Source organism: Hylobates moloch, unplaced genomic scaffold (genome assembly GCF_009828535.3).
Source record: "Hylobates moloch isolate HMO894 unplaced genomic scaffold, HMol_V3 SCAFFOLD_2, whole genome shotgun sequence".
In the NCBI taxonomy this organism is placed as follows: Eukaryota; Metazoa; Chordata; class Mammalia; order Primates; family Hylobatidae; genus Hylobates; species Hylobates moloch.
In genome coordinates this window covers 45,846,397-45,869,090 of record NW_026652277.1, presented here as the reverse complement: position 1 = coordinate 45,869,090, position 22,694 = coordinate 45,846,397, and the positions used below count along the sequence as shown (strand labels likewise).

Sequence of the window (22,694 nt, the reverse complement as noted above, 5' to 3'; positions counted from 1 at the left end):
TATCAATTGGGAGTTGTCAAGGTATAGATGATATTACTGCCTTGTTAATGGAAGAAATTATATAAATACAAAGTGAGTAGATGAAATTCTAAAACTGACACCTGAGGAAATCCAACATTTGGATATCTAATAAAGGAAGAAAAACCAAAGACTAAGAATGAGCAGTCTGACAGGTAGGAGGAAAGCAGGTATATAAAGAGAGGGAAGATTGAGTAAAGGATGGTCATCATAACCAGTTTTTACTGAGAAGTAAAATATGTATACCAAAATGGCCATCTGATTTGGCAAGCAGAGATCATTGGTCATACTAATGAGAGTTGCTAATGTATAGAGTAGTTGGAGGCTGATTAAAGTGGGTACAATAATGAATGGGAAGTAAGAAATGGGAGACAGCAGTAGCTAGGGGGAAATGTGGTTAACAGAGGAAGAGTTTGGTTTGGTTTGGTTTGACTATGGGAGATACTAGATTATGTTCACATACTAATGGGAATATTCAATAGAAAGGAAGAATAATGAAAATATGAGGAGATAGCAACAGAGAATTAACCAAAGAAGTAAAGTCTTTGATAAAGTAAAATTATGAGGGAGGAATCCAGAATACATATTGGGGATTGGCCTTCAACTGGCAGGAAATTTCATCTTTTAAGATGGCAAAGAAAAGAGTAGACATAGCCTGGAACGGTGGCTCACGCCTGTAATCCCAGCACTTTGGGAGGCTGAGGCAGGCGGATCACGAGGTCAGGAGATCGAGACCATCTGGCTAACATGGTGACACCCCCTCTCTACTAAAAATACAAAAACAAAATTAGCATGGTGGTGGGCGCCTGTGGTCCCAACTACTCGGGAGGCTGAGGCGGGAGAATGGTGTGAACCTGGGAGGCGGAGCTTGCAGTGAGCCAAGATGGCGCCACTGCACTCGAGCCTGGGAGACAGAGCGAGACTCTGTCTCAAAAAAAAAAAAAGAGTAGACATAGGTAGTATAGAATTACTCATGGAAAGATGAGAAAGCTCTCCTCCAACAGCTCCGGTTTTCTTGGAGTTATGACAACACCATCAGCCAAAAGAATAGGGAGTTCAGTTAGAAAATGTGAAGAATGAGGAAAAGTGAAACAGTCATTGTGGAAAGTAAACACACTTAATATTAACACGTGGTGTTGAGTGTACAAAGTGATTGACTATGAATTTATGATGTTGCCAAATACCCACTTGTTTGATGTTTTTCCAAGTTTTAACTGCTTATTTGGTAGTCAAGGTAGCAGAATAAGGCAGATGGTTGAGTTCATCTATGTATGGTTTATGATCCTTGAATCCTTTCCATTCTTTTTTTAAATCTAATGTGTTCTATCAATTTTCAAGAATATCTCTGTTCTCTATTCAATAAAATTTTAAATTAATGAGTTCCAAATGTGGTTTGTTTAAGAATACAACTTACCCCTAAAATACTGTAACACAGATATATGTTTATCAGTTTTCAGATTATCTTAGGTTAGAAGCTGGAGTCTGTGACAATCTGTGTCTGGATGTGGTATGGTATATTTCTTGTTGTTGTTTATCTGATGTGCCCAAAATATAGATGTTATCCTTATTTACACTTGAGTAGATTCATGGGAAGATGAGGCACAATAAAAGCACAATATTTTAATCTTATCCTTAAGCAATTATTTGCTGCCATTCTGAAATGAATTCACTTTTTAAAGATTTTTCAAGGTAAAATTTGTGTTCAGGGAATTAAAGCTTATAGTTGTTACACTAAAGAGGCAATTGATGTCTTTAAGTAAATTAACAAGCAATTTATTATTATTAAGAAGGTTTTAGTCATTATTTTATATTGTATGGCAGATAGATATCAAAACGATCACAGAAGGTAGCACATGAAATCTTCAGTGTTTATGGGCTATTAGTAACTATAAAATATTTACCCACATTTCTTTTTTCAGTAGTGGCCATATATATGATTTTTTGTTGGATCTATGCATTCACAAAATTAATTTCTGGATGGACATTTTTGGTGTGTGTCACATTTATAGACTACTGCCTTTTAAAAAAAAGTAAAATGACTACTGATTTTTAACTACATCAAGGACTAAGGAATAAGAGTTGATACTTTATTACAATTTGCAAATAATGGTAAATTATGTTCTAGAGGAAAAAACTTTTTTAGTGCATGAGGGTCTGCCATGGAAACAGTAAGTTTCTTTCATAACTTAAACACAATCAAATTAGTTGGATTTCAAACACAATAAGGTCTTCTGAAAACATATCTAATTATAATAAAACCTTGATACTTAAGAATTCCAAATGCTACAATCCTGTTTCCATCCAGAATATAGGAAGAATTCTTTGTTTCTTCCTTAAATGTATTTATTTAAGAGATCGAAATATACCAGGGCTTTATAGTGATATGACATACGTTTGAGTTATACCTTTAGAAGTTAAAGTAGTTCACTATACATTCCATTATTGCCCCAAATCGTTTCTTGGATAGTGAATATTCTTCCAAACTGGATAGTTGTCTGATTTTTTAAAACTAAATAATTCACATTTGATGAAAATAAAATAATACCACTCAAAAATGTCAGTTCAGTATATGGATTTTATTAGATAAGAGATGATGAACTATGAAAAGTTATGCAAACATAATATCTCTTTCCTCTTCCACTATCACCATTATCACCATCCCATTTCACCTCTGATCTTCCATTTGGAGCATTTAGGAAATTGCCACCACTTTCATTGTCAATAGTGGATTACATTTCCATTTATTTTCTAAAAATTCTGTGCATACATGATAGATTCTTATCATTCCAGGAAGAAGCTCTACTTCTGATGTACTAGACATACAAAAGCCTCCACTCTCTCATCAGACCTTTCTTAACAAAGGGCTTAGTAAATCTATGGGATTTCTGTCCATCAGAGATACACAAGATGAGGATTATTTCAAGGACATTTTATCAGATAATTCTGGACATGAAGATTCTGAAAATACATGCTCTCCTTACCAGTTCAAAACTAGTGGCCCAGAAAAAAAACCCATCCCTGGCATTGATGTGCTTTCTAAGAAGAAGATCTGGGCTTCATCCATGGACTTGCTTTGTACAGCTGACAGAGACTTCTCTTCAGGAGAGACTGCCACATATCCTCATTGTCACCCTGAGGCAGTAACAGTGCGGACTTCAACTACTCCTAGAAAAAAGGAGGCAAGATACTCAGATGGAAGTATAGCCTTGGATATCTTTGGCCCTCAGAAAATGGATCCAATATATCACACTCGAGAATTGCCCACCTCCTCAGCAATATCAAGTGCTTTGGACCGAATCCGAGAGAGACAAAAGAAACTTCAGGTTCTGAGGGAAGCCATGAATGTAGAAGGTTAGTAATTTTGTGCATGTTTGAGAGAGAATTGAAGTATTTTAAATATTTTTTTGAAATAAAGAAAGGTTATTAAATTATTCCACAAGTCTTATTTTCACTGCCAAACTTTTGTACCCTGGTTAGTCTCTTACTTCTCTGTCAATTTCTGTTTTCCCTTCCATCAAAACCCTAATCGAAATACTCTGCTTCCACAAAGTCATCCCTAATAAACATGCCCAGTCATGTTATAGTCTCTCGATATTTGGGGTAGTATATTTTTAGATTGTAAGCTTCTCAAAGGCAGGAAGCATATTTTCTACTTCTTTTTGCTTAAATTCTCCACCATACCATCTACCATGCACTATCTCATGGGAGGCTTCAGTAAATAACTGGTTTGCGGAAATAAAAAGCAGTTCATCAAAATCAGCAATGCTAGAGAAGCAGAATAGCATGGTTATGTTGAATTGTTTCTCAAACCACCAGCTTCAAATTACAAATTTTGGGGGCACAACTATAGAAGATTATAATTTACTTTGTCTGGAATAAAGTTTTGAATCCATACCTTTTGAATCATAGTACATTTTAGGTTTACAGAGTCAGCCTAGGTTTGAATTAGTTCCTCCATTAGTAACTATGTGGTCTTTACTTGGGCTTCATCTCTCCAAGTCTAAATTACTCCATCTATAAAATGGGCTTCTCAAAGTAGGTTAATTAGGTAATGAATGTAACATGATTCATATTACATTATTAGTGTGAGTAATATAAAAATAACTTTATAAATGGAAAATTCTTATTCTAGAGAAAAACTCTCTTTCAAAAATACTTGATTTCATACATAAAACTCAATATGTTGATTGGAGTAAAATTATGTCCAAGGCATATAGATAGAGGCTATTTTCTGTGTAAATAGATGTGACATATAGAAGCTATTTTTAGTATGAATAGAAGCAAGAGAAAAGAAGAGATAATTTTTAATCTAATTCTGTACATTTTTTAAGATTCAAGGTTTATACTGCCCTTGCTTCCTAGACAAATCCTAGGACATAGCTGATTAAAGACAACTTTAAGATGCTTTCTAGTTCAAAGAAAAGAATGACATAATTAAGGGTCATATTTATTTTTAAGGTCATTATTCTAGTGTAATATTTTTTATTAATATATTTCCTTCAAAGTATTTTAAAGGTCTGTTGCCCTGTTACTTAAGTTTCAGGCATAGCTCTGGAGCTGAACATACTTCATGAGTTTTGCTGTACTTCGAGTAAAAAAAGCTTTGCATTGTTTTTTCAATTTCAGGAATTGAAAATTAGTAAAGAATTTGAAATTATGGAGGAAATTATTGAATAGCTAATTGATATGGGTTCCAATATAACATGAATTTTTCCAAAACATTAGCCAACTTTATGAGATGGTTATATATAATCTGGATCAAAAACTTTCAAAGATAGGAAGTAAAAATTTAGAAATTTATATTATACACAACTTCACAACTTTTGGAATTGTGATAGCAAAGAGATTAGGCACTTTCTAGGGTTTAAAAGAAAAGTCTCCTTTTTTATGTTGTACAACAGCTAGTATATGAACATTAATTTAGTCTGACCTTCTGTCAAGCATGCCCTTATGGAAACAATTATATAAAGAAATCTTGTCCATTGTGGAAAAAAAAACCTTCAGTGATTCAAATAGATAAAACCATTATAGTTTTGAAATAAAAATAATGAAGATATGTACCAATCTATATGAGTATTTCTAACATTTAAAAGGCTGAATAGTATCTTTTTTTAATTGTGAATATTAAAAATGAAATTATAGGCCAGGCATGGTGGGTCACACCTGTAATCCTAGCACTTTTGGAGGTCAAGGTGGGAGAATTGCTTGAAGTCAGAAGTTCAAGACCAGTCTGGGCAATATAGCAAGACCTCATATCTAAAAAAAAAATTTAATTATCCAGGTGTGGTGATGCACACCTGTAGTTCCAGCTACTCGGGAGGCTGAGGTGGGAGGATCACTTGAGCCGAGAAGTTTGAAGCTGCAGTGATCTGTCATCATGCCACTGCACTCTAGACTGGACAACAAAGCAAGACCCTGTCTCTAATGATAGTAATAATAAAATTGGCCAGACGTGGTGGCTCACGCCTGTAATCCCAGCACTGTGGCAGGCTGAGACGAGCAGATCACCTGAGGTCGGGAGTTCGAGACCAGCCTCACCAACATGGAGAAACCCCATCTTTACTTAAAAAAAAAAACAAAAATTAGCCAGGCATGGTGGTGCATGCCTGTAATCCCAGCTACTTGGGAGGCTGAGGCAGGAGACTCAATTGAACCCAGGAGGTGGAGGTTGCAGTAAGCCGAGATTGCACCATTGCACCCCAGCCTGGGCAACAAGAGCGAAACTCCATCTCAAATAATAATAATAATTATAATTTCTCATGTTTTTATGTGTGATCTAAGTTTCAAAACATTACTTGTCTTAATATTTGGTAAATTAGTAGTAACGTGAATTAGCAAAGCTTGAGTTTTTTTTTTTTTTACACTTGAACCTTGCTTTGAGAGTTAGACAGGAAAAACATCAAACATTAATGGAAACATATTTAATCTGTTAAATTATACCATAATAGTCTATTTAATATATTTCATTTGTTTTTCATTACCAATAACAAAATATATTAGACTATTGTAGCATATGATTCTATTACCTTCTCAGGTAATGTGTATGCACATGTGTATAAGTGTTAAGGAAACTCAGACCATCTTATTTCTACACATGCTTTTATATCTGCAAATATGATACATAATTCTTGTGGAGCCTTATTTGTTCAAAAGGTAATTATGTATTTGATACATCATTTACAGATTTAGAAATTTCGTATTTGTTATAGGATGCACAAACAAAAGAAAAGCTTTTTTTAAAAAAAATCTGCTTTCAATTGTTTGATATAGGACAATCATGAAATCTTTTTAACTAGGGTTTTCAAAAGCATTTGCTCTCATGAAGAACCTACCCGTTATTCCCCCAGAGGATATTTTACAACCCAGTTAAACAAACTCCTAAAAATGTTGGATTACTATGGAAATACACTGCCTTAAACCTCCATTATTATATAGTAACTCGAAAGCAGCAACAAATTATGTTTGCTTTAGACTGCAGGCATTAATCAAAAGGAATGTTAGAGGTTTAGAATTCGAAAGCACTAATTCTTACTAGTTATTTAGTTGAGTAACTTGCTGGTCTTATGCTGTGCTTTTTCTAAAGGTGAGGTAATTTATGTTGCAAACAAGGCTGTGCAAACAAGGCTGGGCGCGGTGGCTGGTGCCTGTAATCCCAGCACTTTGGGAGGCCAGGGTGGGTGGATCACGAGGTCAGGAGATCAAGACCATCCTGGCTAACATGGTGAAACCCCATCTCTACTAAAAATACAAAAATTAGCCGGGTGTGGTGGTACATGACTGTAGTCCCAGCTCCTCAGGAGGCTGAGGCAGGAGAATCACTTGAACCCAGGAGGCAGAGGTTGCAGTGAGCCAAGATCGTGCCATTGCACTGCAGCCTGGGTGACAGAGCAAGACTCCGTCTCAAAAAAAAAAAAAAAAGATGTGCAAACTAACGTGCAGATTGGTAATATGAAGATTTTAGCTACTATACAAAGAAAAAAGAATAGAAAATCATATAAATCCCATTTTTCTCATTTAATTCTCATGAGAGACAGGCTTCACAGATCCCTTTTATATGTGATAAATCAAGCAGAACTGTAAATATCATTAATGTACACATTTTATTGTACACATTTCTTTCTTAAAATATTTGTGTTTTAAAAGTTTTAAGAAGAAATGTTTTGTACAGTTTTTTTGATCTTTAAATTTGGCAGCTGCTAATGGGTTTCCGTAATTATAGAATTAGAAGAGGTCTTCGAGCACATGTTATCCAAACATATTCTTGGGCTTGTGAAGATTTAATAACATACCTAAGATCACATAATGAGTTAAAGATAGAGTTTTATTATTTTGGAGATTGTAGATTTTCATCATGGATTTTCAGAATATCAGTCTAAAGATTTCCCACTACATGTGACTTAAAAAAAAAAAAAAAAAAGATGTATTCCCACATCCCTTGAGCTGATATAATAATTGGAAGAAACAAAATTGCTAAATTTTAATTTGTTCTTTGGGTGTTCTAGGAGGGTTATTGAGTTAATAAGAAACAGTTTTCTCCTCCAACCTCTGATAATACAGCTTTTTCCTTAACCCAGGCCCCATTCTCTTGAAAGGATCCTTTACCTAAATAATCTCCTCAGCATTTCCTCAGCTAACAACGTCAACCAGCTAACTAGCATAGCGGACACCAGACCTTCAAATCATGGAATTTGGAAGTGGAAGGAATCTGGATACCATTTAAACCAAACATCTCATTTTCAGAGGTCCAGAGAAGTAGACTAGTTTGCCAAAGGAGATACATAATTCATAATTCATAACAGAGCCGTATTTTGAATCCAAGTCTCTAGAGCCCAATTATAAGATTCTTCCACTCTGCTGTCCTGATTTAAAGAAGAGACCAGATACATGTGAGATACATGGTTGAAAAGATGTTGTTACTGCCCGGGACATTAGACATTCAACTAACTGCCTTCCAAGTCCCTTAAGTCTCTCCTTAACAAAATTATATAATTTTTAATACAGCGAAACAAGATAGTATTATGAAAGGCTAAAAATGAGGCACTTTTGGTTTTTTCTGTATTAAACCATACGGTGCAGGGGTTAAGGTGGAACTCCATTATGTTATCTATTGTGGTAGATAGTATTTTGGTGGGGTTCTACTATGGTCGGATCTTTAAGGCAGCTAATCCTATGACTGACCAGATAGGCCATAAATTATCAAAAAACAGTGATTGGCATTGAGTGGTCTGATTTCTTTGGGAACAAAATGAGATAGGAACAAAAAAGATCTCAAGAAAGAAATTGTAGTTGAAATTGAAAAATTATAAATAGAAGATTATTACTGTGATTATTAAGTTAACTTTTCAAATAGTTCTCTACATACGTAAAGCAGTAGGGAAGGGGCAGGAAGAAACATAACTTAGGTTTCTCTTGTGGAAACTAGTTTTAAAATTTGATGCTGCCCTTTTTTGCTTCATTCTTTTAATTCTACTTTTTTTTTCACCTCAGCACAGGACTATCTAATTCTCCTCTTTTTTCTCAGTATTTTATTTTCTACCTCTTCAACTCCATTCCAAGATCTGAGTGGTTGTCTGTTTTCTAATAGGAGTATCTGACAAATGTCTCTTTCTCTCTTTCTTGTGATGTGATTACCATACACACCCTATCCATTGCTCTGTGGGTTGGCAGTAGATTCCTGATTATGAGAGATTGACTTGGAACCAGTACTGTGAGTATAGTATGAGCAGTACTCCCACACCCTGGGTGGAGATCATTAATAGCATTTGGCTTCCAACAGTTGCAACTCCTCTGCATTCTGCACAATACTAGAAAGGAAAGTATGAAAAACAGATACAACTAATTTCTACAAAAGTGGCTATGGTTAAGTGTTATTTGTTTAATGCGCTGTTAATCAACCTAGTTCACATCAAAATGAAATATTGTTTTCTTCCTTCTAGTAGCGTGATCTCTGGTCCTAGCCTAGTTTTGCTATCCTGTGACTGCCCTGTGAACACAGCTTAGACTCTGTGTTGTGCAACTAGAATATGTAAACACTCAAGTATGGGAACCCATTCTCATTTGAGGAACCTTAATGTTTCATTTGAGAAGATTGAATTTAAAAGTTTACATTCTTATAGTTACACTTAAGAAAAGCAAAGGGATGAATTTATAAGTGTGTGAGTTCATGTTCAAATATTATGTGTGGTACTTTTAGTATCTTATAATTTTATGGAGAGATATATATTTTTTCAAAACTTATCTTTCTTTTTTAAATTCTGCAAGTAGTATTTCTTTACTTCCCTTTGAATAGCAAGAAAAAAATGAGTTATTATTTAAGTTACTCCATGAGCTAAAATAATTTTAATATTAAGTTTCTATTTGATTTATATCAGTTCCACAAAAGTAAACGAGAATAAGCAGGGATTTTCTGTAATATTGGTCAAATACCACATATATTTCAGGCATTAATGACTTAATTACTAGATTAAGAAAACTTAAGTATTAGATTATAAATGAGATGCAAATATATTTTGTGTCTCTGAATTATAATGTAGATAGAATCAACATCTTAGAAAGGAAAGAAGTGTCTACTGTGTTTCCATGGCTGGATTTTAAAGAGATTTGTAATTTAGACCAGTATTGTCCAACAGAATTTCTTCAGTGGAGGAAATATTCTATATCTGCACAGTCCAACTCAGTAGCTACTAGCTACATGTGACTATGGAGCACTTGCAATGTAGGTAGTACAACTGAGGAACTGAATATTTTATTTAAACTTACATAGTTACATGTGGCTAGTAGTCACCATATTGGACAGTGCAGCTTTAGACTATTCCTATATGATATTAGGTCAGTATAAAATACCAACACTCAGTTGAGGAAAGAGTGGCTTTAGAACCATTTGAGAGAAGGTGAGCAATAAATCGTTATTTAGTTTAAGAATACAACTGAGAATATATATTTACTTCTCTTCTTTCGGTTTATCCAAGTGGAAAAATAAAATTACATTTTTAAATACTAGGGAAAATTAAAGGTCAAACCAATACAGACTTTCCAATGTCTGTATTCATGATAATATGAGATCAGAGTTCACAGAAATAATATGTTCCTTTATTGGAAATGAGAGGCCTAATTTAAATCTACTCATAGCATGGTTCACATAGACCCAGTTTGGCTTTGACATAGCCACTCTCTAAGGACGGATTTATATGTCTTAAGAAAGATTGAAAATGGATCTTACTAACAATAGGTATCATCACATTTTTTAAGACCCGGCAATTTTAAACTTAAGTGTTTCCTTATTTCATCGCAGTACCCTTGTCTCTCCATTTGTCTCTCTGCCGTGCAAGTTTGAATACCTTTATTCTTTGCTATCAGCCATTTACCAATGTTCCATCACCTGAACAGGATAAAATTCTAGCTCCTTGGATCATCATACTTAAGGTTCCCCATGATTATATCTCTCGTCTCATCTTTTAGCATTTCCCATATCACACCTCACACTATCATTCTCTCCCTTTCTCCCTGTCTCCCTGTCTCCCTCCCTCCCTTTTTCTTTCTCTCCTCCCCACTCCGTTCTTTCTTACTCTCTTACACTCTTTTCCTCCTTCCTTGCCTCCTCAGCTCTGAATTTGTGTGTATGTAGAGAAAAAGAAATACATACACACACACACACACACACACACACACACACACACACTTGTGTGGATGGATGGGTAGATAGATAGATGATTGACTGATAGATCTACCTACCTACTTACCTATCTACCTATTTATAGGCCATTTTATATTTCCTTGCCTTTATCACACAGCAATCTGCCTTAAGACTCAAAGCTTTCAGACATTGATGTTTCAGGAATCTTTCTCTCACCTCCCCAGTTTAGGATGATGATGGGCTGTTTTTCATTGAAATTATTGCTTTTCAGGAGCTTGTCTTTCCTCCTATAGACCTCGAAAATTTGGCCTGGTCTAATTCATAGCTGTATCCTTAGCATCTGCCACTACACCTGACATATAATAGGTACTCAGTAAGTGCTTGTTAATATAAATGGAGTATTACAGTGTGGCTATTAAAGAATTTTAATATATGCAGTGGTGCTATTTCAGATAATGGGTTACAACAATATTCTCTGGCAAGTTATACATATAGTGAGGAGAAATCATACCTCCTCTTCCTCCATTTTGTCCAATTCATAAGAGTAAATTCACATACTTTTCACATATAACCTGAACAACCAACAGAGAATGTAATTGATTTCCTATTGAACTCTGTACTCTTTGAAAGTTTTGAAAAGGACAGTGAAGTCATAACAAGTGAATCCTTGAAGATTCTGAAAGAGTGATACAGTGAGCCTAGCCGACGTCACAGCCCAGCTATGTGGCTACTATATCACACAAAACCCCCATAGAAGGAGGTGGAAACTGTTCATTCTTTTTGATATCCCTACTCTGCATATATTTTAGATCTATACAGTGACTAACAGTTTACAGAGCACTTCTCCATATATCCTTCTTTACTTACATACATTCACACTTGTATGAGCTTTGTTCACCCAGGTTAAAAATTTTATTCATTATGTCTAGCTCTCAAGGGATTTTAGTACATATTCTATTGATTGCAATGTGGTGTAATATGGAATACAGTAGAGTAGTAAACACAAAAGGTACAGTTGCTAATCTCCCAAAATTATTCTCCCATAAAGGAAGCATAGAACACTTAATATATGAATACATAATATTATTACTGTGTTTCTCTGCTTTGTTTGAAAATTGAAATATTTTGTTAGGACCCATATCCTTAAAAATGTTAAGATTTTAAAAATGTTTTATACTTCTGCACTACAAAAGCAGTCATTTTATTTCTCTTCGAAACTTGTATCTGTAATTTGGGTCATGTATTAAAGGTAAAGAAATGTCAAGGTAAAAGTGGTTATTTAATTCTTGTTGCACTTGGCTGAGTCTCACTTTCTGCATATTACTTGTCTGAGCTTGAATATGTGTCACTTGTAAATGGTGTTTCTAGATTACAATTTGTGTTGGCTTAGATTCATTTTAATGTGAAAATTGTAGACTTTAATGTTTCATTTGAAATAGCTTTATATAAGCCCAGAATATTATGCAGATCTTCATAATCCAAGTTTGATCTCCTAAACATTTAAAGTATAGTGTACATGGTCACATGCCACAACTTTATATGGTAAAAGTGCTAATTGTGTTAAGTGGTGGTAGAAATTGAGACTTTTAGTTGTCAAGAACTTCTGGCAAAACACACTTGCCTGTTGAAAAACTGCTTTTCATTGTTGCTGTATAAATGGCATCAATATAATAGAGTCACTGTGAATTTTGTTCAGAGGATAAGATTACAGATAAAAGCTAGTAAGATATTTGTTAAGTTTTTATACCTCATATTCTGACAAAAAATAGTATACTCTTAATTATGGTAAAATAGTACTAGAGATGAAAGAATATCTTCTAATGATTATAGAATCTGTATAACTAGACTTCTGCACAAATCTTAATTCTTTGTTTTTTTGGTTTTTTTTTGAGACAGGGTCTCGCTCTGTCTCCTAGGCTAGAGTGCAGTGGCATCATCTTAGCTCACTGCAACCTCTGCCTCCTGGGCTCAAGTAATTCTCTCGCCTCAGCCTCTCAAGTATGTAGGACTACAAGCGTGTGCCACCATGCCTGGTTAATTATTGCTTTATTTTTTTTTTGAGAGATGGGGTTTCACCATGTTGCTTTGAGTCTTAAGGCAGATTGCTGTGTGAATAAAGGCAAGGAAATATAAAATGGTCTATAAATAGGTAGGTAGGTAGGTAAGTAGGCTGGTCTCAAACTCCTGGGCTCGATCAATCCACCTGCCTCAGCCTCCCAAAGTGCTGGGATTACAGGCGTAACCCAACATGATGGCCCAAATCTTAATTCTTTAAGCCATTCTTCATTAGTCCTTATTATTTTCATTCTTTCATGACTATTCTACAAAATGGTTTTGGAGAGAATATATTGATACAAGTTTTATGTGTTTATGTACATTTATTTACACACACCCTATTTGGTACTTCTTTTTTGGTGACATCACATTTGGTGATAACACTAGGCTGATTTTACTCTCCCATTCACTCTTTTCTTCTGATTAATATTTCTAACACTGTGATTTTTTGCTGAAACTTCATTTTCTGTAACTGAAAACTAAAGTACTCATAGGAAGTCAAAAAGAAGGAAATTGTCTAGTAAAATAAGGAATAATTATGATTCTAAATGGACCCTGGTACACTAATTTTTACATTGTAGGCTTCACTTAGATATTTACTAGCTGAGAAAAGAAATTTGCAAACCAGCAAATTAGATATTGAGACTAATTTTCAGCCCCACAAAAGGCAAATAAATTCAGTCTGACACCTGTAATGGTGAAAGCTTAAAATTTTACCATTACAGTTATAACATTGCAATGAAGGTGGCTACATATGCATTTTATAAAATGTGTATTGGTTATCCTAATAGGTCCATTGCACATGATTCAAGAATTTTGGCATTCAGAAAACTTTGTAATATTCTGTAAGTGTGTAGAAGCATCTTTTTGGTTTAAAAAAAAAATAGTCTGATACATTCTAGTTAAAATACCAGCCAGGTTTTGTTGGTACTGGGAAATGGGTCCATGAAGATTCATTATACTCTTTATTTTTGTGTCTGTTTGGAAGTTTCCATAATAAACAATTTTTTGAAAATCACCCGATTAATACCACATTCCTGGGATCTGTATCGAATCGAAACTGCTGGAATTATACACTCAAAAATAGAAAACATGTTTGTGTGTCTGAATCCTCTAAAAAGAAAAATAGTTAATAATGTTAACATACCTCATTGACAATTAGATATTACCTCTCTTCAACAGACCAGAACAGAGGAAGAAAACCACTTCTATCTGGTTAGTGCCTACTAGATACCTTTATGTGCAGGTCATCTCAGAGAACCAAGAAATGCTTCTGCTCAGATGACCTGTAAACATGGAAAATGTGCCTCTCCATATATACCACTGCAAGATTCTGTTGGTAAAGAACATGTAATTTTATAACAACACCTGCAACCTTAAAGTTATTATTCATAAATTTTCCAAGACACACTTCAGAACACAAGAAGCTCACAAAAAAGATTCTTACTACTTCAGTTAACATAGACACACCCACCCCTACCCCAGTATTTGAAGAAAAAAAAAAAAGTCTTTCTACCCCTAGTAGGCAAAAGCAAGTTATCCTATTTGCGTTTTGGAGTACCAGTGCTCTATTACTATAAAGCAGTAAAGTATCATAAGGTAATAACCTCCTCCCCAAAGGTGTATTACTGAAAACATTTACAGACCAATAGTTCATGAAGAGAAAATGATTTATTATGTTTTTAAGAGTGGTTAGTCAAAGTTGCATTTGTTTGTTTACAGAAGGAACCCAGAGATTGAAAAAAGTTTATCAGTAGTGTCAGAATAAACTGAAGAAAAAAGAAAATAAAACATAGGGTAGTAGTAAGGGTGAGGAAATATGGATATGTGAAACAATATAAGAACAATTATAAAGTACCACCAAAGAATGGAAATTCAGATTAAAATTTATTTATGATCTTACAGCCACTTTGCAAAAATAGTTGTGAAACAATAAATTCATTTATTGCTTAATATGGGGTGTGAAATTGTAACAAGGCATAACATCCAAGTGACTAAAAGTTCTTTACTCATTTTATTGAACAGGTTTATTGTGACTTCTACTTTTCTCTGTAAGATGTTAAAACCATACTGCCTGTTTAGATTTGGTTCTTATCCATGGCATTATTGGTCTTATTGTCCTGTATGTTGCAATTCGGGGTTTGCAATTTGGTTAAGTTTTTTTGGAAAAGTCCCTTAAAAATTTAGCATGAGGATTCTGTAACAATAAAACAAATGTACTTTGGTATTCCTTGAAAATAGCAGTTCCTCTTAAGTAAAAATATAACTTGCATATAATGTATTATATTCATTCAATTTAAATTAGTATTAAATAAAATTATTGTTTTCCATCTTCTACAGTCCATTCAAATTACATTCATAATGAGCCAGAGGATTATTTTAAATTGTTTATTTTACCATAAGACTTTCCTGTGGTAGGATGCAATCATTTAGAAAAAAAAAAAGTACTGGTAAATACCTTGATTTTTCTATTCTAAAACTCAATGGTAGTATTATTAATATTTCTGTTCACCATACACAAAGCCAGACAAAGTCAAGTATGCAATATTATTCCTAGTTCTCCAAGTAAACATCATCCTAGAAACAGTGCAGAAATTTCTGTCCATGGAGTCTGTGGCTAGTCATCTATACTTCTTCTCACATTTATTTAAAGCTTAGTCTCAACATGACTCTTATCCTTTCTTGGGGTATGAACTCTCAATTTCCAGTTCATCATCCCTGTTCTGGTTCCACAAACCTGGTGTCTATAGTACCATTTAACTATTTCACTTATTACTCTTTTTCTGTTAAGAATCTCTATTAAACACCTTCTAACATAAGGAATAATTCGTCATGTGAATGAAGACTGTCCTCAGGTTTGCAGACTAGCAAAAAAGAATTCCTCACCCACCTTGATTCTCTACTGCTGTGCACTTCGTGTCACTCCCCAGTTTTAGATACTTCCCGGGGTCTCCTTTCTTCAGTGTCAAAAAAAAAGACACAAGAACATTCTGATTGGTTCCACTAAAATTTAGGTATTCTAGCCTACCCTACATCTTCATGGCTACATGAAAGTTTTCGTGTACTTTTTGCTGACTTTTATCAACATTGTTCATGGCAGAATTTCTTTAATCTTCTCAAGCCTCAGCCAAACAGGCTCCCAAGAGGTGATTGACTTTTTATTTCCAGGCAACGTTAATGATATGAATATCTTGGGATTGCCTCTGTATTTTCACCTTTTCCCTTGTCTGTTAGTTAACTCTTTTAAGAAGGAACGATTTTTCCTCCTTGCCAGTCTACTCATCCCACATGTGTTCTTTTTTCCATCTCCTGTTTCCTTCAAAACATTTTTTTAATCAGTTTTTTGCACTACCATTTGCAACTTCAGTCTCTCCCACTCAATGGGCTTATTATCCACCACCTGAAATCAAGCACAGACATTCCTCTGTGGGGGAAAAAATTTTTTTAACCTTTTTTTCTTTCTCAAATCCTCAAAATTCTTGAAAGAATACTGGATACTCATTTTCTCAAATTCTTACCATCTAGTCCTTCTTTAACCCTCTCTGATTTGGCCTCTGACCTGTTCATGCAATGGAAATAGTTGTCTTAAAGGTCACCAGTGACCTTTATATACCACTTATATACATTTATTCACTCAGAAAATATTTATTTTGTGCTTGTTATGTACCAGGTACTTGCTAGACTAGATACTAGAAGTACATCTAAAAAAGACAACATTCTTTTTCTCAGAGAACTTATAACTTAGTTGAGGAAACAAACAAGTGGAGAACTACAAAGTAGTGTAAGAGTTGCAATTAAGCATGAGGCAACGTGAAAGCAAGAGGAGTAATGCCTAACTCAGCCTTTGTGTGGTCATAGAAGCTTTTAGGTAGAAAGAGGCTTCCTTTAAAGGTTAAGGAAAAAAAAGATATTCAGGTAGAGAAGAAGGGCAAGAGTGGTGTTTCTAACAGAAAGTATCCTTCAGAAAGGTAGCTAAAAGTTAATATGCTTTTGATTATCTGCAAATTTAGTAACACAGGTACAGAATTCGTTTAGGGAAGTGGATGGAGATAAGGCTTTTACCTGAATTGAGTTTTTAAATTTATATTTAAGTTGTTGTGTTTGTGTGTATGTGTGTGTATATACGTGTGTGTGTATATATATGTATATATAGGAGATGGAAAAAATATGTGTGTGAGTATGTGTTCCCACTCCTCAAAACTTTGATTATATATATATGTATGTGTGCCTTTTATATATTGTGTGTGTGTGTACATATATATACTTTGCCCAATTCTCACAAATGAATCTGTGACTTCAAAATATAAAGAGACACTGCTATAAATGTAGTTGGGAGCCAGGTGTGGTGGCACATGCTTCTAGTCCCAGCTACTTGGGAGGCTGAGACGAGAAGATAGCTTGAGCCCAGGAGTCCAGCACTGCAGTAAGCTATGACTGCACCACTGCACTCCAGCCTAGGCAACAGAGTGAGACCCTGTCTCTAAAAAATAAAATAAATCTAGTTGAGGATCAGCTTATAAAAGGCTTTGAATACCAAGCTAAGAAGTTTTTTTAAACTGTATGTTGAAGACTAGTTTCAAGGATTTTAAGAAATAGCTCAGATTTTCATTTCTGGGAAGTTAACTTTCTATAATGTGAATTATGTAAAGGAGCAAAACTGCAGAAAGGGGATTTAGGAGACAGGTAGTAGTTCAAGAGTGACATGAATAGTGCTCAGTGATAGAAACAATATGGCTGAAGAAGAGGGGATGGTTCAGAAATACTTAGAAGGTAGGATTTAGATTTTAGTCCACACTTGCCCCTGGGCTCGGCCCCCTTGTACAGTGCACACTCTGCACAAACCTACGCAGTACCCCCTTCCAAATGCTTATCTTATTCTGGTGGAACTAAGCATTCTGTGTCAATATTGGGGTACTTGTCTTATCTTCCACATTTCAAATTCTTTGAGATTGTTGTGTCTTTAGATGGTCTATTCCTTATAGAATCTAACAGAGAATTATACATAGTAAACATTCAAAAACTGTGATAATGATGCTTACATAGTGTGTGCTCTAAAAGCTTCATGTATGTGAATTCATTTAATTCTCACAACCTTATGCGATGTGCACTATTATTATGCCCCCTTTTTGGCTGAATTAAAAGAAGAGTCATGGGGAAATTAAATTACTTTCCTAAGGTCACACACTAGAAAGTGGTGGAAGTGATTCAAACTGAGGCAGTCTGGCTTCAGAGTCCGTGCTTATAACCAGTATACTAAACCAACTCAAAAATTGGAACCCATTATTTGAATACACTCCAGCGACTGGTAAATTTAAAGCAATGTATAAAATGTTTTAGTCCCGCAAGATTAAAATTAATATTTTGATTTATGTGGAAGAGCTAATGAGTTTGCTTTCTAATCTTTTTGTTTTAATCCTTCTAGAACCAGTTCGAAGATACAAAACTTACCATGGTGATGTCTTTAGTACCTCCAGTGAAAGTCCATCTATTATTTCCTCTGAATCAGATTTCAGACAAGGTAGGAGGCATCTGAAACAAGCAAACTGTTTTTAAGAAACCGCAATTATTATTATTTTCAATAGTGTTGAAATATTAATATAAATTGTCAGAAAGAATAATACTATATAAAATTGCAAAATTAAAAAAAGCTGCTGGTTACTCAGTGGTATTATAGAAACTAAATAGCAGTTTCTTCAAATAACGATGTAGTCCTTTTCATTACAGAGATAATAATTCATTGTCTTTAAAAGTAACATGATTTACCTCAAAAGAGTTTAGTAACATTATGTCATTAATTTTGTTCTGTGGATTAGATTTGTACAACTCTTATGTCTGCTAAGTGTTTGAGTTTTAAATGAAATTACTCTCATGTTTCTATCACCTGTGCCATTATTTCTTTTTCATTCATAATTAGTGAGAAGAAGTGAAGCCTCAAAGAGGTTTGAATCCAGCAGTGGTCTTCCAGGGGTAGATGAAACCTTAAGTCAAGGCCAGTCACAGAGACCAAGGTATGTCATGAAAAAGTAGTGATGATACATTTCCAGTGACCAGTGTTTGTTTTTTATTTGAATTAAATGGAATTTTTTTTTTTTGAGACGGAGTCTCTGTTGCCTAACCTGGAGTGCAGTGGTAGAATCTCGGCTCACTGCAACCTCCTTCTCCCAGGTTCATGCAATTCTCCTGCCTCAGTCTCCCGAGTAGCTGGGATTACAGGTACGCGCCAATGCGCCTGGCTAATTTTTGAATTTTTAGTAGAGACGGGGTTTCACCATATTGGCCAGGCTGGTCTCGAACTCCTGACCTCAAGTGATCCACCCGCCTCAGCCTCCCAAAGTGCTGGGATTACAGGTGTGAATCAAGTAGAATTTGCTTTTTTACTATCCTTTTTCCTTTATTTTTTGCATTTTCCTTTTCTCTTCCTTTCCCCTAGCTCTCTTTGTTTTTATAAAAGTTATCAGAAATTCATCAATTATATGAAAGACAAAGTATTGGAATCTTTTAAAATCATGATTGGCTCTAATTATTTATAGTTGTGCTTGATTTTTTAAATTATCCATATGAATATAAAATAACAGGAAGGTGGAGGCATGGGATTAAAAATCTGTGAGAAGATAGTAAACCTTGATTTCTAAGATACCTTTCTTGAAAGTTTGGAATAGTCTGAGCCAGCAAGCTTTCAGTGAGTATTTATTTGTTGAATGAATAGTGAGTAGGTTACTACTAAGTAACCTATTATGTAAAAAGTTAATTATCACTGTATCTTTCCTAGGTTAAAAGAGGTTATGTGGTATTTTTTTTAAAGCTTGATTTAGGCTATTTAGAGTTCATTTTTATACTGACATACTTAGTGAATTTCTTATAAGGTGTTAGTATTATGTTTGTGCTCAACTTAGGATGGTGGTATTATAGCTGTGTGTTGATTTATGTTGTTTAAACTGAAAGGTGTCAAGTCAGTAGTGATGTGTGTCTTTGTCGTCTATGCCCAGGTCCCTTACATGAACAAAAGATGTAGTTAATGCTAAGCATTAATTTCAAATTTGTAATATATTAGAGAACCAGAGGTTGCTTTAGAATTTACTTCTAAAATGTGGGAATCCTTTCTAATTCTGTATTTCAGTTTGTTTAATTCAGGTGCCACCAAATAGAAAAGAATCATTTAGAAATAAACAGAAACTTGCCCCTTAGCTAATTAATTCTGCCAGATACTGTTTCACACCTGTAAACTATTAATAGATCAGGTAACCCTAGCCATGTGATTAAAACAGACTATTCACAGTTTAGAGTCTATGTAATTAAATACTTTACACTAAAATTATTCTTTAGTTAATGGTCCACTTTTTTTTTTTTTTTTTGAGACAGAGTCTCACTTTGCTGCCCAGACTGGAATGCAGTGGCGCTATCTCAGCTCACTGCAACCTCTGCCTCCCAGGTTCAAGCAGTTCTCCTGCCTCAGCCTCTCAAGTAGCTGGGATTGCAGGCACCTGCCACCATGCCCGGCTAACTTTTGTATTTTTGGTAGAGGTGGGGTTTCACCATTTTGGCCGGGCTGGTCTTGAACTCCTGACCTCAAGTTATCCACCCACCTCAGCCTCCCAAAGTGCTGGGATTACAGGTGGGAGCCACTGTGCCTGGCCTAAAGGTCCACTTTTAATTAAAGTTGTTTCTTTTGTTTCTTGTACTTTTTAAAATAGTCTATAATTTTTTTCTTTGAGGAAAACTCCAGTAAGTATTCATTTACCTAAAGCAATCTATATTTGCATAATAGCATTTTATATTACTGTGTCCTTGTGATGACCCCATTTTGATACTTTTGAACAAAGAGGTAGGAAACAAAGATCTATGCTTTACGTTACACTGTTTTCTTTTTTTTTTTTTTTTTTGACATTTATTTTCGGTTTGGGGGTATGTGTGAAGGTTTGTTATATAAACACGTGTGACAGGGGTTTATATACATACTATTTTGTCAAGCAGGTATTAAGCCCAGTACCCAACAGTTATCTTATTTGTTCCTCTCCCTCCTCCCACTCTCCCCACTCAAGTAGACCCCAGTATCAGTTGTTTCCTTCTTTGTGTTCACAAGTTCTTCTCATTTAGCTCCCACTTACAAGTGAGAACATGTGGTATTTGGTTTTCTGTTCCTGCATTAGTTTGCTAAGGATAATAGCCTCCAGCTCTATCCATGTTCCCACAGAAGACATGATCTCATTCTTTTTTATGGCTGTATAGTATTCCATTGTGTATATGTACCACATTTTCTTTATACAATCTGTCATTCATGAACATTTAGGTTGATTCCATGTCTTTGCTGTTGTAAATAGTGCTGCAGTGAACATTTGCGTGTACGTGTCTTTATGGTAGAATGATTTATATTCCTATGGGTATATACCCAGTAATGGGATTGCTGGGTCTAATGTAGTTCTGCTTTTAGCTCTTTGAGGAATCTCCATATCGTTTTCCACAATGATTGAACTAATTTGCTCTCCCAGCAGTGTGTAAATGTTCCCTTTTCTCTGCAACCTCACCAGCATCTGTTATTTTTTTACTTTTTAATAATAGCCATTCTGACTGGTGTGAGATGGTATCTCATCGTGGTTCTGATTTGCATTTCTGTAATGATCAGTGATATGAAGCTTTTTTCCATGCTTGTAGGCTGCATGTATATCTTCTTTTGAGGGTGTCTTTCATGTGCTTTGCCCACTTTTTAATGGAGTTGTTTGTTTTTCTTTTGTACATTTAAGTTCCCTATAGATGCTGGCTATTAGACCTTTGTCAGATGCATAGTTTGCATAGTTTGCAAATATTTTCTCCCATTTTGTAGGTTGTCTGTTTACTCTGTTTTTCTAATGAAGCAAAAGCATGTGGGGATGAACAACAATAGGAAGCCAATATTGAATTGCACTAAGCTCAGTGTTGAATTGAGGGAGAATGTGTTTTAGAAGTGACTTTTCTCTATGCATCTAATTTGGAACCTATGAATAGTTACTGTTATGCCCACTTTAGCCAATTGAAAACTCTTGCTTTTAATGTAAACAACCAAAATAGAGATAACACCTGAAGAAGCGTTGGGATATGTGTTAACAATTGATTTACAGCCAATTTGGTTTGGATTTTTAAATTTTAAAACATATTCATTCAAGCAAAATTAAATCATTTTGGGAGCCTTATGTTAATTTTCTTGATAAGGAACCTCAAAATTGTCAAGGTTATGAGAGAATCCTAATTTTGATTGTTTCCAGATTTTATTTAAGGAAACATTAAGGCCACCATATTTGTCAAATCTATGTTTAAGGGGTAAACTGTCTTTTTTTTCATACTTCATGGGGAGAAAAAGCCCATGTGGTGTTCATAGCATCTGAGTTAGATATAGGTTGAGGTGAAAGAAAAATATTTCAGGAAGTAGATTGTTAGCTGTATGTATGTATTGTCTAATATTAAGTTGCTAACTCTATTTCTTTTAACTAGTTCTATCTTTTTTCTGCCCACTTAAATACACATTAGCTTAAAATACTGTCCAAATTCCTATTCACTTGCAGAACACACTCTGATAATATCCTTAACATACTGGTACATAATCAGGAGTCTTGTTTTCTTCTTTAAGTCACACATTTGTAAAATCTATAAATAGTGCTGTATTTGTACATGTTGCATGCTTCTTGACAAAAGTTTCCATTCCCTTTAGCTAGAATAAAATGGCAAAACAGATCCAGAGAGTGCTATTGATTTGTATCATAGTGGGGTAGGGGGAGATTAACAGGAAATTATGAGTCAGATGCAGCAGAATGAGTAATTTTTTTATACTGAGCTATCAAAAGTGTCTTTCAGTGACCAAAAAGGGCATTCAAAGTGGTTTCCAAAGAGAATTTCTAAGCCTTTTTATGTATTAGCTTTTGAAGTAAGTTTATACATAGTACATTCCCACTGCTTCTGTGCCTCTCTGCTTGTTGAGGTAACCTTTGTTTCTGACTCCAAACAGAGTTGTTTTTGTTTT

General features: G+C 34.8%; 1 protein-coding gene across 12 annotated transcripts in view; it reads left to right on the top strand.

The window, feature by feature from the left end:
* PTPN13 (protein tyrosine phosphatase non-receptor type 13) overlaps window positions 1-22,694 on the top strand; it is a 220,211-nt gene that overhangs the window by 101,476 nt on the left and 96,041 nt on the right. For 11 of the 12 annotated variants that reach the window (XM_058433090.1, XM_032145796.2, XM_032145708.2 and 8 more), the window contains exons 7-9: window positions 2,809-3,369; window positions 18,129-18,224; window positions 18,621-18,714. In XM_058433090.1, the coding sequence (XP_058289073.1) occupies window positions 2,809-3,369; window positions 18,129-18,224; window positions 18,621-18,714 (751 nt within the window). The remainder of the gene's footprint in view (window positions 1-2,808; window positions 3,370-18,128; window positions 18,225-18,620; window positions 18,715-22,694) is intronic. The other variant, XM_058433087.1, reaches the window with a different exon arrangement.